Genomic DNA, 16415 nt, shown 5'->3' with positions numbered 1-16415 from the left:
AAAAACTATATCTCTATACAGTCTATATATGATTGGCTATACATCCAAATATAAATAATGATTATGGCATTATGACTAAAGATGGGTTTCCTTCCTTTACCCTTTTCCATATTTAAAACATCTTCTATAATAACCATGTTAATGATCCAATAATGTTTCCCCTAAGGATATTTTAGAATTAAGCTATTCCATTTATGCCACTAAACAATTACCCAGTGTCCAGAGTCAGGCAAAAGAGAGAACAGGCTTGCTTAAAAATAATAGCGCAATGTTCAGAATATTTTCTTCTAGTGGAAACAACAGAAATAAAAGACAGGCAAAGGCAGCTTACTAACGCCCAATATATGGCCTCAGTGTCCCCTGCTCTGTATATATCCCTACCTAGAAAATGCCACCCTAACTTACATTCTCGTCATTGTTTACTCATAACTGAATGGCATTGCAGTGGCATTGCCTCCTTATTCCCAAGAGGAGTCAGTGAGGCCTGTCATCCAAAACCAATTAGTCCCTGTACATGTAAATTATAGTCTGAAAATAATGTTCCCTTATCTAGTGGTCAGCCTGATCCTGGAATACATACCTTTTCAAATAACAGATGAGTTAATGAATAAATATTCTATGCCAAACCAATCTTCTTTGACTAATTTATTCATTTTCTTTCCTTCCAAAAATAGCTTGTACTCTTATCTTTTCTTTAGAAGCCACAGTCTACCATCAAAGCTCCCTGAGAAAAATTTTGACAGTTGAAAGAACTGGATTCGGTATGTTCAAGCACAAAGTCCTGATTCAGTATTAAGAAATGTTATTTTTAGATATAACATAAAACTGAAATCCTAATCCTTTATTTATTAAAGATCTCTTAAGAATTGTTGTGAGATGACCCAAATGTCCCTTACTACATGCCCTATGCATTTTAAAATTTTTTTATACTGTTCTGATTGCTACTTGAAATCTGTGGGTAAACCGTGAAAATTGGATTACAGATAAAAATAAAAATCTTTCATGAAAACAAAGTACAATTTCTGAAGTAAATTAACTGTTAAGGTTATGCAGTTGCTAAAATATTTTTATGAATTAAAAATTTTCTATTACATTTGTTGCAACATATCTTTTTGCATTGTAATATGCTTGACACTTTTTAATAAATAATATATGCATTTTGGTAAAAGTACTGACAATATTTTTTAACATTTGTCTTCAGTTTCTCATATATATAAAACCTAATGTATGTATTCTGATATTAGTATGTTTTCATTAGCTTGAATATATTTTTGTTTTTTTAAAGGGGTTTCAGTTATGTTTGTTCAAATTGTAAGAGCACTTAAGGTAGTTTAAATTAACTCATTATATTTGAAATGTGCCTACCTTTATAATAAACAAGCATTATATTAGTGGTTGGTGATGAATACTTTGAGGCAAAGGACTTACATGAGTACTGCCCAATGGAACTTTCTGCAACGTCCAATACAGTAGCCACTAGGTATGCAGCTATAGAACACTTGAAATGTAGTTCACAAGACAGAAGAACTGAATGTTTATTCATTTTAATTAATGTAAGCCTAAATAGCTTAAAGTGGCTATTGACTACCATATTAGGCAACTTAGACTAGATGACTAACCAAAACTCACACAAAAATGGCCTGGATTGGGCGTGGTTGCTCATGCCTGTAATCCCAGTGCTTTGGGAGGCCGAGGCTGGTGCATTACAAGGTCAGGAGTTCAAGACTTGCTTGGCCAACATGGTGAAACCCCGTCTCTACTAAAAATACAAAAATATTAGCTGAGTCTGGTGGCACTCGCCTGTAATCCCAGCTACTAAGGAGGCTGAGGCAGGAGAATGCTTGAACCTGGAAGACGGAGGTTGTAGTGAGCTGAGAGAGCAACAGAGGGAGACTCTGTCTCAAAAAAAAAAAAAAGAAGGCCTGGAGCCAGAGGTGAGATTAGAACGAGGATCTCACTCTAATCTCACTGATTCATCTGTGGAGCTAAGCATGCAGATTTTTTTTTTTTTTGAGACAGAGTTTCGCTCTTGTTAACCAGGCTGGAGTGCAATGGCGCGATCTCGGCTCACTGCAACCTCTGCCTCCTGGGTTCAGGCAATTATCCCGCCTCAGCCTCCTGAGTAGCAGGGATTACAGGCACGTGCCACCATGCCCAGCTAATTTTTTGTATTTTTAGTAGAGACAGGGTTTCACTGTGTTGACCAGGATGGTCTCAATCTCTTGACCTCGTGATCCACCCGCCTTGGCCTCCCAAAGTGCTGGGATTACAGGCGTGAGCCACCGCGCCCGGCCAATATTTTTGAGTGCATATGTGCATTAGTGAGTCAACAAGTATGACAGATAGGTATTCTCTAGTGCCATACTTGTTTTACATTTACATTATATTTTGTTATGTTTAAGATGATATAAAGTCCTCTTAGTAAAGTAGTAAAAGAGAAATGCTATGGAAGTTCAAATACTCAGGCTTTTTCTTGGTATTCACTTTTATCTGCAAGAAACCAAATAAATAAGACTTTTAATTCAGATAAACAATGTCATGACATAATCTAGGACACCTCAATGGACACCTCCATCTGTCTTGGTCCTCTTTGACCACACTGCTGGACGCCCCCAGCCACACTGCACTAGCTGATGTTGATCAATCTTTGATCTTGAACTCCTCCCTTTCAGCTTCCAGGGTATCCTTATTGGGTCTCCTATCCCTTCTGGTTGGTTTGTCATCTTTCCTATCACTTCTTTTTTCCTTCTGCCACTGAAATGTAGATGCTCCCTTTAGTTCTGCCTCGACCTGGCTCTATACTGTTTACACCCTCTCATCTCTGTCCTCTCTCTCTTGATTTCAAGTCATTTTTATGTAGATTATTATCCAAATGTAATGTACTCATATATGAAAAAATAATTAGCATAAAAGAGAATAAAGCTCATTATGTAAAGAGCGTTAAAAAACTGTGTTTAAAAACACTGTGTGTTTTTCTTCCAACACACAAAATTAGATGTGAATGCAAGAGGTTTAGGAATTAATCTTAGGAAGTCTTTTTTATTTTCCTTTTCTTTTTGTTTCACTGTATAATAAAGAAACAACTTATGTAACCAATTTATCACATAATTTTTTTTATTAGGAAATCCTTCCTAATTTAAAAATTGTCCTAATTTGTATTTCATCTAAAAAGTAAGTGATAGAAGGCTTTATTTTGATCAAATTCAATATTCTTAATTCTCTTGTGGGAATTGGAAAAGTTATACAAAGCCCAAAATTTTAAAAGTAGTTATAGGTACAATTAAAGAGAAAAACCCATCTAGTACTTGGAATACATTTTTTTTCTAAATGCATCAATTCACAGAGACACATATATTTAAGAGTATTATTTTCTACCACTGAACTTTTAGTATTATGTATACAGAATTTCAGCAACATTATAATTTAAGTAGGCTTTTTGCAGGAAGGCCATTGTTTACAGAACTCTTTGTGAAATGGTTTCTATGGAAAAGTGAGTTTCCAAGATGGAATTTAGTTCCTTGGCAAAAACCTCTGCTACTTAGCAGGAAGGGAATGACCCACTTCTCTTGGCATCTCAGGTGCCTAGGAGCCCTTTCTCAACTACACCCTGGAGCAGGGGGCTAGCTTGCATCCCTGCATTCTCCTCACTACAAACAAGAATTCTGGGAAAGAAGGTGATCTACTCCCCATGCAACCTCAGTGCCCATTGAGAAGGCAATCTTGTGGTATGGAACGATGTGGGAAAAAGGTACGAAGTATTCCTAAACCTGGAATTCTTAACCTGGGGCATGCATTTTATCTAAGAAGAGAGGTTGAAGTTTACTCTAACTTTCTGTTCTGAAAAGGAACAGATACTGCTTTCCAGTGGTTTTAACTGACTTTCATTTTTAATTGGCATTTTTTTCCTATATACAAAAAGAATAGAAAAATCAAACATAGTTTCTAGTTGATGTTAGTAAATATAATCATTATTAAAAGTGACTATTTGGGGAGTAATACTCTAAAGAATACCTTAAACTGCAGAAATGGTAATTTGTCTCTTCTGCAACCCTTAAATATTATATATAAATTAATGGCACTGATCAGTCTTTTAAGCGTAAGGCAACTTTCTCAATGTCACTATTATCTTAATGGTCTACGGAGGAAATAATATCCTGTGACATTCTAACTTCCTAAATTGTGGAGACACAGAAGCCTGAGGCTGCCTATGGTCAAATATGACTGTAAACATTACCCTCTTTTTCTTTTTCTTTTTTTTTTTTTTGATATAAAGTCTTGCTCTGTTGCCCAGGCTGGAGTGCATTGGTGGTGCAATCTCAGCTTACTGCAACCTCCACCACCTAAGTTCAAGCAATTCTCCTGCCTCAGCCTCCCGAGTAGCTGGGATTACAGGTATGTGCCACCATGCCCAGCTAATTTTTGTATTTTTAGTAGAGACAGGGTTTTGCCATATTGGCCAGGCCAATTTCAAACTCCAGAGTTCAGGTGATCTGCCCACCTTGGCCTCCCAAAGTGCTGGGATTACAGGAGCAAGCCACTTCGCCTGGCCTACCCTCTCTTTCTTAAAAATTTATTCTCTTTTCATTTTCTTTCTACCTAGCAGCTTTATTTTTATCTCTGGGTCCTTTATTTCTCCTATCACTAATTAAATAACACATTTGAAGATTTCATTTTAATCTCTCTTTTAAAGTTGATTCCCACATCTCTATTCCTTTCTAACCTGTACTTTCAACTTCTATTTGGGTGCTTCCACTGGGATAGCTCATCAGCAACTCAAACTTTGCATCTTTAAATCTAAACTAATCTCTTCTCACTCGAGAGCCAAACTTCTGACTTCTCCATTTCTCTTAATGGTAACACTATTTTCTGTCATCAAAATTACAACTGGTCACCTTTTACTTCTCCCTCTCTGTTCCACACATCCACTAAGTTGCATAGTCAGTCCATTTTTCCTTCATGTTGCTCATATTCGTTTTTCCTTTCCTCTGCCATGGTACTCCTGATCACCTCATGCCTACCTGTTAGTAATTCTTGTAACTGGCATCCCTGTCTTAACTGTTTCTCCATTCGATTTAGCTGAAATAATTCTTCCTTATAATCATTCTAAGAGCTTGTTAAATTTTCTAGGAAAAATAAGCCATAAAGATATATCCTTGGGAGGCCAACGCGGGCGGATCACAAGGTCAAGAGATCGAGACCATCCTGGCCAACATGGTGAAACCCCGTCTCTACTAAAAATACAAAAAAATAGCCGGGCATGGTGGCACGTGCCTGTGGTCCCAGCTACTCGGGAGGCTGAGGCGGAAGAATCGCTTGAATCCAGGAGACGGAGGTTGCAGTGAGCCGAGATTGTGCCATTGCACTCCAGCCTGGCGATAGAGCAAGACTCCGTCTCAAAAAAAAAAAAAAAAATTGTCCACTGCCTCTTCATTTATCTAGTTATTTTAAAACATGTATGCTTTTAGCAGGGCTAGTTGGTACACACATATTTAAAAATAGGTCTGATTCTGCAGGACTATTTGGTACCTGTTCCCACTCATACTAAGCTTTATACCAAAATTTAATGGAAAGAGACAAAAAGGAGAATGACTACTTATCACACCTTTTTCCCCCAGCCTTGGGGGGAAAACTTATTAAAGCGCATTTTGGATTTACTTTTTCCTTTTTTTTTTAGACGGAGTTTTACTCTTGTTGCCCAAGCTGGAGTGCAATGGAAAGATCTACTTACTGCAACCTCCGCCTCTCAGGTTCAAGCGATTCTCCTGCCTCAGCCTCCTGAGTAGCTGGGATTACAGGCGTCTGCCACCACGCCTGGGCTAATTTTTTTGTATTTTTAGTAAAGATGGGATTTTACCATGTTGGCCAGGCTGGTCTCAAACTCCTGACCTCAGGTTATCTGTCCACCTTAGCCTCCCAAAGTGCTAGGCTTACAGAAGTGAGCCACCCCGCCTGGCCAGGATTTACATTATCTTTTTGGATTCAGACTAGTATAAATTGCCTCAACAAAAATTATTTGCCACACCAAAATTATGGGTTACTTTAAACCCACTGTATTCCATACAGCTCGAATTCCTTCTTAGTACATACCCTTTAGTCAAAATGTGATTTTTCACTGAAAATGTCCAAGGGACACAAACAAATGCAGTTAACATGATTACCTCTGGTAAGAGGAGAGAGGAAGAATCTTTTATATAGTACTTTTTCTTAAAAAAGCAGGTCTTTGATAAAAAACTAATTTTAAATAGTATACCTGGAAAACATTACACGCATATAGCTTAGGGACTTTTTCCTAACTGTTCTGTAATATATTAGTATCAAATAGCAACATATTTAAATCAAGAAACTTGTGGAAGAAAGTGTCCCTTCTTGGCCTTTCCTTGATACATTCACTGTGTGACACAGCTTATGTCTAAATTCTTTTCCTTATTCATCCTGACACAGAAGCAAAGTAGCTTCTGAAGGGGGAGAAATAGGGAGGGAGAGAGAGAGGCACACACACACACACAGAGAGGGGCACCATTTACCCCTAGGGCACATCGCTGGGTGTTTATTAGAAAAAAATGCATGCTTATGATTATGGAAAAATAATTACTACAAGAAAAGAATAAAGTTCTCATGTTCTCTCATGTAAGGAGCATTAAGACAACACACACACACACACACACACACAATGGCCTTTTATAAAACGACTCAAAGGCTTAATCAATAAGGAGTTTACGATCACTCAAAAAAATCCTCATACACCCACCCACACACCCACCCACCCACACACACACAAGCGCGGGGGATTATCAAGGCTTGTAAAAAGGAATAACTGGTTAAAATAGTTGCAAAATGTTTCCTTCCTTTACCTTATCACACCTCTCCTACCAGCTTTATTTCTTCTCTCGAACATAAAATTTCCTCCTTATGCTTTTCTGGACGTCATTTCCTATTGTAGCCTGAATTTTCTGAGAAGAGAATTGCCACAAGAGTGAATAAACCTATACTAAAAGGATAAGCGGGCAATCTACATTTGAGTACTTTTTTTTTTTTAAACAAAGACCGATGGACCCCGCCAAAGGGCAGTCTGGACGGTTTATGGGAATGCAGAGCTGGGTGGAAAGTCTTTCTGCGAGTGGGAAGCAGCCCTCGTTTGTCCAGGTTCTCCCCATGCCTCGAGCTGCGGCCAGCTTTGGCTCACTTCCCTGTCTTTGCAACCTGGTTCCTGACCCTGCCAATTCATATTACAGATGGGCCTGCGGGTGCTGCACCACGGTGACAGCAGTCCTGACAGTTCTGTAGTAGATCCAAGTCTGTACGCGGATGCACAGATACCTTTGACTGCCTCTCGCCCCAGGACTTGGATTTTTCCAGTTTTTTTTGTGTGTGTGCGGCGTCCGGGTGGTTGTGACACCCTAAGACCGCTCCTCTGCGCCTCCTCTCCCGCAAGGCTTCCACTCCAGCGCCCAAGTCCCCTTCCATTCGCGCACTCCTCAGGCTTCCTCCCTCCCGGGCACCCTCGCATTTCCTCCTTCCCCTCCCAGACTTGCCTTCCTCCCCGGCCGCCTCCAGCCACGTGACAGGAAGGGCTCCGCCACGCGACGTCACCGACGTCCGCGCCCCCGTCCCCTCTCCCCGCACGCAAGGGGCGGCCGGCGGAGGGGCGAACGTGGTCCGCGCGCTCCGCGCTCCCCAACCAGAGCTCGCCAGAGCGCCGCGGCAGCCGCTGCTGAGCGGGGCGCGCGGGTTCCCGGATGAGCGGCGCTCGCAGAAGCCCCGCCTCCGCCGCCAGTTCGCGCGCGCCCCCGCCTCCGCCCCGCGCGCCGCAGCGCTCCGCTCTTCCCTCCCTCTTTGCCCTCCCCCTTTTTCGTGCCTTGAGGTTGCGGGTCAGCGCAAGCCACTGCAGTGAGTCCGTCACGGCTTCGGCGCGAGCGCGAGCCCGAGCCCAAGGCTGCAGCCCCTGAGGTGCCCAGCCCTCTTCGCCCCCTCTCCCCCTCCTTTCTTCCTCTCTGCTTCTCCTGCTTGTCGCCGCCGCTCCTCCCGCGCTCTCCAGCTCTGAATCTCGACCTTAATTTATTTCCTTCTGCCCTGCCCGGTCCCTCGCGTGCCCAGTCACCCGGCCGGTGAGGGCCCCGCGGCGCCGCTTCCCCTCCCCCACGCGCGCCCCCTCCCCGCCGGCGACCCGAGGGCCGCAGCTGGGCCCCCGCCGCCGTCGCTTCCTGCGAGCCCGCCTGAGCGCGACACTTCTCCGAGCCAGCGAGCCGCCGACCCGCCGAGCAAAATGGTGAGACCTTGGCTTCCTCGATGCACCATCCCTCCCTCGCCAGCCGCCGTCAGGGTCGGGTGCGGGGGCGAGCCCCGACGCCCCAGGTCGGCTGTCCCCCGTGGAAATTTCCAGAGACCCGGGTCCGGCCGGAGCCGCGGCGGTTGCGGGCGAACTCGCAGCGGCCCGGGGGCGTCGGCGGGCGGCGGGACGACTGGTGACAGGACGGCGGCGGGGCCCCAGCTCCCGCCCCCGCCCCTGGCCTCTGCGGGGCGCCCCTCCGCCGCTCTGCCGCCGCCCCACCCCCGCGCCGCGGGTCCCGCCCGGCCTCGACCCCCGTCTGCACCCCAGGCCGTCAGCCCGGCGCGCTCCCTATCTCGCGACCCTCCACGTGGAGCCCCCCTCTCCCCTCCACACACACACTTTGTTTTTCAAGTTCGAGGGTATTCTGAAATCCTATGGAAATAACAGTATGTGGCAAATGGCGCTTTACATAAGACCCACTTTCTCTCCAGAGCTGCTGCTTCTCCCACTCACTCCTTTTTTCCCAGCAGTAAGTCTTGGCAGGGAACCCTGCCACTCACTCACTTCCCCTCTCCTGCGAGCGTCGATTTTGCTGCCCTGCGCAGCCTTGCGGGGTTTCTTTTCGCTGCTGCTTTCCTCGCTGCCCTGGCTAACCGGAAAGGTCCAAGGTGTATATTCGCGAAAACACACGCGAACTTGGTCTCGGAGAAATGGGGACGCTTATTTTTTCATGCTGCTTTTACTACCAAAGGTTTTTCCATTTTCTTTGTTACCTTCGTGTGTCTCTCTCTCAGAGTGGTTGTTTTTGAATCATGGCGATTTAAATTTGTCTTTCCTTACCCTTACATTAATCCCTAGGTAGAATTCGCTGCTGTAGTGTTTCAGACCGACGCTAGGGGTGTGTCTCCCGCCTCTGTCGCTGTAGCCAAGAAATCAGCGACGCCCTTTTAGGCTGTTACCTTACCGGTTCTCTCGCTCGGGGAAGCCCTTGTCGTTAGTTTCCTCTTTGTAATCAAGAGTTGTGTACACAGTAGAGAAAGTTTGGAGTGCTATTCCGTGTATATCAGATGCTCCATCATGTGATTCGGTTGTTACTCTTTCCCTAAAAGTCTTTCAACAGTTGTCAGAAGACTTAAACTGGTTGACGTTTGGGTAATTTCTTGCATCTTTTCACCGTATGGTATCCCACCCTGTATGTAGAATTTAAGTGTTTCAGTATATATGGTGGATTAGTGAAGACAGAAATGGTGTTGTTTACAACTTAAAATCGATTTGGTGGTTATAGGGAGGAAAGTGAAATTAGAATGTTCAGATAAGTCAGCTTATATTTGAAATACAGGGCAAATGAGTAAGTGCTTATTGGTGCATTTAAAACCCAGATTAGGAGCAAACTTAAATGATTGCTTTTGACGTGTAGAGAAAGTTTTTCCCTGCCAACTTTTCGAGGCAGATAAGAGGTAGCTTTGGCCCCAGAAAGTCACAAAACAAATTAGAAAGATCATAGCCATTCATGATATAATCTTTTTGTTAGCATAGTCTTTTGAAGTGAGGAATTACATTTCAGTGCTTTTAAAAGAATTTCCTTATGCACATACTTTACTTGAAGGTCAGGATCTTCAAGATCTTTGTTCATTGCAGGGAATGTTTTTACTTAGGTTTATAAACACATACTGAGGAACAAAGAGGGTAGGAAAATTCTAGCTTTTTGTTGTTTATATATTATATAGCGAAGTGATATGGTTTCCAAACAGTAATTCCCTTGCGGTGCTCCCCTTCTGTGTATTTTGAACAACAGACTGAATTTGGGAGATTCTCCTTTAGCTCTTAAATTTCTTTTCCTGTTACTCTGTTTTCTTGTCTTTTAAAATATTTTACGGTGTATCAGACGATATTGTTTCCTGCCAGGTCATTATGTTCCTTTTCTTTCCAGTTTCCTTTTCAGTATTTATTTTCTGATTTAACTGTTGGCTCTTTTTTTTCCTCTCTCTCTTTCATCCTCCCAATAGCGTTTCAGAACCTACGTTATTCATGTTGGCAGTGGCTTTCCAACTTTAGGGTTATTTTGGTCTGTTGAATACAGTACTGGTTTGAAAGTATCAAGACCATACCCGTAACTCAGCTTTGCCATACGGGATGTCGATTAACTCAAATAAATTAGGCTTTGGGGTGATCTGGTTAATTGAACATACAATTCTGAAAACTTTCACACCCTTTGGAAAATCTCTGTTAGAACTCTTACTGTTATTTACATTTTGTCAACAGCATTTACAGTATTTGTGAAATATCACTAGTTCAAGTATGGAGAAAGTAAAAAGGCTTGTAAGATTTAATTGAATCTCTTAAGGATCTTTTCTGACAGGTATTAATTTTAGTTGGTGCCTTAAAAGTAGTTTATTTCTTTTTCTTCCTGAAAGTTAAAGTCTTCCCCTCCCTTCACCCTTATTTGAGTTTTAAGTTGTTAAGCATGCAGGGAGAATGAATGTTATATGTAAAACAAATTGTGTAAATACTGAGCTCCTAGGAATTTCCCCTGAACCAGGTGTTTTATATCCGTTTTTGTTGAAATACATAATGTGGATTTTGTTCTGGATGCTTATATGAACATAATATAAAGGTAATTGTTTGACATTTTGTTTCTTAAGGAAACCTTAAATTTTATAAAGGCCTTATATATCTTTGTGCTTTTAAACTTTAAAATTAAGTTTTTTTTCGTCTCCGTGATCTGTAACTAGAATTTAAAACAAATTTATGGTCATCTATAACTGTATGTAAAGTTTTACACAACATATTCTAGTTCAGATTCTGTGGCCAAAGCCACTTTTTCGTTTTAGAAAAAAGCAAGGAGCCTGTCTTACAACCAGCAGAATTAACTTCACAATCTGTCCTGAGAAAATTTATCCACTCATTTTGTTCAACGGTGAATGAGAAAATTAAACTGGCTCAAGGTATAAGGTTAAGAAACTGACTAAGGATCAGTCAGCAATGAGAGGGACAGACAGGTATGGAAGGATCAGGCATCTGTTGTAGGATAGTAAGGCAGTATAAGGAAGTCAGCTTGGGCCAGGAGGATTAAGTCAGACCATGGGCCCAGAGTCTGGGGCGAGCAACAGGGATTCCTTCACATAAATAAATACTTGTAGATTTTGTTTACTTGTTATTGTGCTCTCTGTTGTGGAGGATATTACAATGATTAAGGCATGTTTCCTACGTTCATTTCGGTAGGGAATGTAAGACAAATGCCAGTAACTGTGAAATAAGTTAGCATATGATGAGTGTCATATGAATAGTACACACAAAGCATGATAGAAATTTAGGAAGGAGCAAGATCATTTTCACCTGGGATTAGGAAAAGTTTTATGAAAGAGGTGACAATTTATTTGGGTCTAAAAAGATCAGGATTGCAGGAGGCAGAGTTGGAGGCATCTAGAAGAAGGCACTTTAAATTCTAAAGGTAGGAAGAGACAATGTATATTTGGAGCACTGATTCTTAAAAAATAGTTCTGAACCAACAGCAACAACATCATCTGGAGACTTGTCAGGCCCCACCTTGGAACAACTGAATCCAAAACTTTGGAAATGAGCCAAGCAGTCTAAGTTTTATAGGTCTTCCAGGTGATTGTGATGTAGGCTAAATTTTGAGAACCACTGTTTAGAGAATAGGAAGGAATGTGTTTGTTTAAAGTTTAGTCAAGTGTCTCTTTAACTAGCACCAACTGTATGTACATAAAACATTATTGTTATCTCCAAGGAAATTAATCAAGTAGAGTTAAGAGAGTGATTATGCAGTGTGATATGTTCTATTAAACTAAACATGGGATGCTGTAAGATCGAGCACATGACAGGAAAGAGGCTTAACCTACACTGGGGATGAATGTCACTTAAAGAAAGCTTCCTGGAAGACATGGTGCCTGAACTGAGTCTTAAAAGGATGAGTAGCCAATGAGGAAGGACACACCACATAGAGAGCTTCTGTTTGAAGTCATGGAAGCATGAGCTGTACAAGCCCTTCAGAGAACTATAGTATTAGTTTAGCATGGCTGGAGAGGAAGGGGGTAGTGCCTGGCGGATTGACACAAAATCATAGAGGGGTTTGCATATCATGAAGGAGTTAATCTTTCCCCCACTAAAAGCAGTGGGAAGTTATTTTCAAGCAGGAGAATGACATTGTCTCATTTACTTTTTTTTTTAGAGACCATTCTGATGGCCGTGTGGATAATGGGATAGTTAAATCTAGATATGGGGATTAAGAAATAATTACAGTAATTTATGTGAGGCAGAATAACGTGAAAGAATACAGTAACAATGCAGATGGATAGGAGGGACCCTATAGGAGATATATTTAGGTGGTAGAAGAAACAAGTTGGTGACTATTGGATTATGGGGAAGAAAAGAGGTGGTGAATTCTGCTTTGGGGGTTTCTGGTTTTGGATAACGCTATCCACCCAGCAAATATTTATTGAGCACCTACTTGGTTAAGGTTAGGTTTTAGGGATACATGGGGGAATACTGTTCCTGTCCTTGAGAAACTTCGAGTTTGCTGGGATGACTGTTGTTTCATCTCTAGTTTTTTATCATTTGATAATTAGTGCTTGGGGTGCTGTGTTGCAAGACTCCAAGTTAATTGGATAGAGTGCTGTGAAATATTAACAGTGCCTGCTACATACATATTATGATCTAGGAGATAGCTGAAAGAACTTGATAGCCTGGAGGTAGAAAGAGGCACATATGATGTTTGAGCAGTGATTCCCAAGAAGTGGGTCCTGGACTGACAGCATCAGTATCATCTGGGACCCTGTTAGAAATGCACATTCTCCTAGGAGATGTAGGAGAAGAAGATTTTTGGGGAGTGATGAGGATTTTTATTTTTGGACATGTTGAATTTAAAGGAATCACGAGTTGGCTAGGCGCACTGGCTCATCTCGACAATCCGAGCACTTTGGGAGGCTGAGGCCGGCGAATCTTGGGCCCAGGAGTTTGAGACCAGCCTGGGCAACATGGTGAATGCCCACCTGTACAAAAAAATACAAAAATTAGCCAGGCACAGTGGCACACGTCTGTAGTTCCAACTACCCAGGAGGCAGAGGTAGGAGCTTGGGAAGTGGAGGTTCCAGTGAGCCAGGATTGCATGACTGCATTCCAGCTGGGTGACAGAGCAAGGACTCTGTCTTGGGGGAAAAAAATAGTAATCTTGGGTCATCTAGGTGGTTATGGCCAATACGTAATTGACTATCCATATCTGGAGCACAGAGGAGAGATTTGGGACTTGAGTTAAAGATTTGAGCATTGTCTGCATTTATATTAGGTAGTAGTTGAAGCCATGAAACTATGAAATCCTGTGGAGAGAGACTATAAAATGATAAGTAAAGAGAATGAACTCTAAAGATGGTGCATATAAAAAGGCAGGTAGAGGACAGGAGCCTGTGAAGTTTTTCAGTGAATAACCAGAGAAATAGTTGGGAAATGAGCAGGATTATGCCAGATTGAAAGGAGTTTTAAAGAGGAAGGAGTCAGCAGTGAACAGATACTGCAGAGATCAAGAAAGAGAAACTAAAGATGTCTTTTGGAGATAACAAGAGAGTTTCGATGACTTGGGCAACAGTAGTTTGTTGTAATGATGGCAAGGGAAGCCAGGATGTAGTAAGTTGAGTAATAAATGAATGGCCAGACATTGAGTTTAGACTGTTCTTTAAAGCTTTTAGTAGCAGAGAGGATGAAAGCTAGAGAATTTAGTTTGAGGAAGGATTTATTTCGGGATTGAAAGAAAAAGTCAGTAAAAAGGGAGAGATTGTCTTTTGCATGTTTTCAAAGGGAAAAGAGAGGATTATTGACAACTTAATGTCTCCAGGGAGGTAGGAGGGAGTGTATGAATCTCCATAGACAGGAAAGGAAATTTTTCTCATCCTTTTAACATTAAAGGGAAGGAGAAAAAGATGAAAACTATTATGTAGGTCATATAAGAGTTTAGACTGGAAAGGAAGTCGTGTGTTAAGTTGTAAACGGTTTAACTGTTTAAGTTTTGTCCCATTGGGGAACCATTGATTAATCTGGAAATAAGATGCTGGGTGATTTGGAAAGGGTGCTGTAGGTGAGGTGAGTTCCACAAAGGAATACCGCTTTGTATATTACAAATATGAAGTTACAAGGATTTGAAAGCAAGTAAAAATGGAGATATTTTACATACAGAGTTGGAAAGAGTTAGATACTTATGATGAGGAAATAGTCATGAAGGATGACCCAACCTGGTGATTAGATATAAAGATAGCACATTACTAATAAAACAGGAAAGTATGAGTGAGTTGCTGGTTAAATGTAGTGTTTAGAAGAAGGTAAGTTTGGTTTTAGATAGTTGATTTGATAGGCTTGAGCCGCCATTGTACTGTAATTATTTAACAAATGTGATAATATACTTGGAAAATAAACAGAATACTTTTGTTTTCTTTTTGGAGACAGTATCTTGCTATGTTGCCCAGGCTGGAGTGTAGTGGTGCAGTCTCAGCTCATTGCAGCCTCCACCTCCTAGGCTGAAGCCAGCCTCCCACCTCAGGCTCCCAGGTAGCCAAGACTGCAGGTGCATACTACCACACCCAGCTAATTTTTGTATTTTTTGTAGAGACAGGGTCTTGCCATGTTGCTCAGGCTGATCTCAAACTCCTGAGCTCAAGCAATCTGCCTGCCTCGGCCTGCAGAGTGCTGGGATTACAGGCATGAACCACCAGGCCTGGCCTAGAAATAGAATCTTTGAGTCAGCGGAATAGCTGATGGGTTAGTTGTAAAGATGAAGATTAAGAAAATACTTATGGAATTAGTCATTAGAAGAATATTGATAATTTTTAAGACTAACTTCTGTCATGTTCTAGGTGGCAAACATAAGATTGCAGGAGAATGTAAACTCTGTGAATGCAGAGACCTTGTCTTTGTCTTTTCATAGTTATAGTCCAGATACTTGGTATATAGTAGATATTAAGTACAATTTGAAGAAGGAGTCTGTGGAGTAAAGGAATAGGTGCTCATGGGACATTGGAGGCAATGAGCGTCAGTTCCTCTTTTTGAGTCACTTATGAAAGAAAGACAAAGGATAGTTAACTTCTGTGGTTTACAGTTGGAGTAAGTTATTTTTGGGATAAGGGAAAGATGTGGATATTCTCGAGAATTAGAAAAACCAGGAGAGGGAGCTGTAACAGTGTGATTAATGGAATGAGCGCTAGAAGAGTTAGAAGAGGATAAAAGGAAAGGATAGACGTTAAAAGAGAATAAAAATCAGAGTGAAGAGAAATAGGCCATGGCAACAGATATGTTTTAATAATGGAGTTCATACCAGGTGGCCTAAATCGTCTTAGTTATCTAGGGATAATTTGAGGCAAGTTCATTTGCTGAGGTTGACATTGAGGCTGAGGCAACTGGGGTAGTTTTGAGGGGTGAGGGCTGTGGAAGAGGATTATGTTACCCAGTTTGGGGGATTGTTAGGCAGTTAACAAGGTAATAAACAAATATAACTGAATAGTAAGCTAGGACCTAGGAGAGGGCAGCAGTGGGTCAGAGACCTAGGAAATGAATCTAGAAAACAGGGATTTTAACCAAAAAAGAGCTTAATACTTTGGCAGTCTTTGCTTTAGTAACTCAGATTTATTTGTTCTTTTGATCAATTTACATAGATCTAAAAGGAACCATTTTTTGAGTTCAGCTTTTATGGAAGGGAGATCGTGTAGTTTTAGGTCTGTATTTTTAATTTTTTTTCCTACACTACATTAATATATTCACTTAAAAATTCAAATGCTACTGAAAGTAAGTTTCAAAACGGAAAGTTTCCCTGACCACCCCTCCCCCAGTATTAAGTTTCTTGTTCATATATTTGTCCAAGAGTTTTGTGTGTGGGATTTTTTTCCCTCTTTTTTTTTTTTTGGCCTCTGGCAGCATATGGATTTTTTTTATAATTTAGTTCTTATTAAAAAGATTGATTGTAAAGGAGTTTTAATTATGTTACTTATTACAAACTGTCAGTGAACTCATAGTTTACTCATTATATAATCAGTTGTATTCCAAAGTATTTGGTGGCATTTTAAATGTAAACAATGAGTCAAGAACAATTGGTAATTCTAACTAGGTAGCAGTTTTATAATGATAGAGGTTGTTACTTTAACGAGGGTCT

The 16415-nt window shown here is 41.3% G+C and overlaps 1 protein-coding gene across 2 annotated transcripts in view; it reads left to right on the top strand.

The window, feature by feature from the left end:
* Positions 1–7850: 7850 nt before the first annotated feature.
* The window catches only part of PPP3R1 (protein phosphatase 3 regulatory subunit B, alpha), a 72125-nt gene continuing 63560 nt past the window's right edge, over positions 7851–16415 (top strand). The window contains exon 1 of one of the 2 annotated variants that reach the window (XM_021671059.2): positions 7851–8266. In XM_021671059.2, coding sequence (XP_021526734.1) covers positions 8264–8266 — 3 coding nt within the window. In that variant the 5' untranslated portion in view covers positions 7851–8263. Of the gene's footprint in view, positions 8267–8699; positions 9021–16415 lie in introns of those variants that run through there. The other variant, XM_012475596.2, reaches the window with a different exon arrangement.

This window comes from Aotus nancymaae, unplaced genomic scaffold, assembly GCF_030222135.1.
Source record: "Aotus nancymaae isolate 86718 unplaced genomic scaffold, 86718_ANA_hifiasm-v0.15.2.pri h1tg000057l, whole genome shotgun sequence".
Classification (NCBI taxonomy): Eukaryota; Metazoa; Chordata; class Mammalia; order Primates; family Aotidae; genus Aotus; species Aotus nancymaae.
This window is presented reverse-complemented; position numbering and strand designations above follow the sequence as displayed.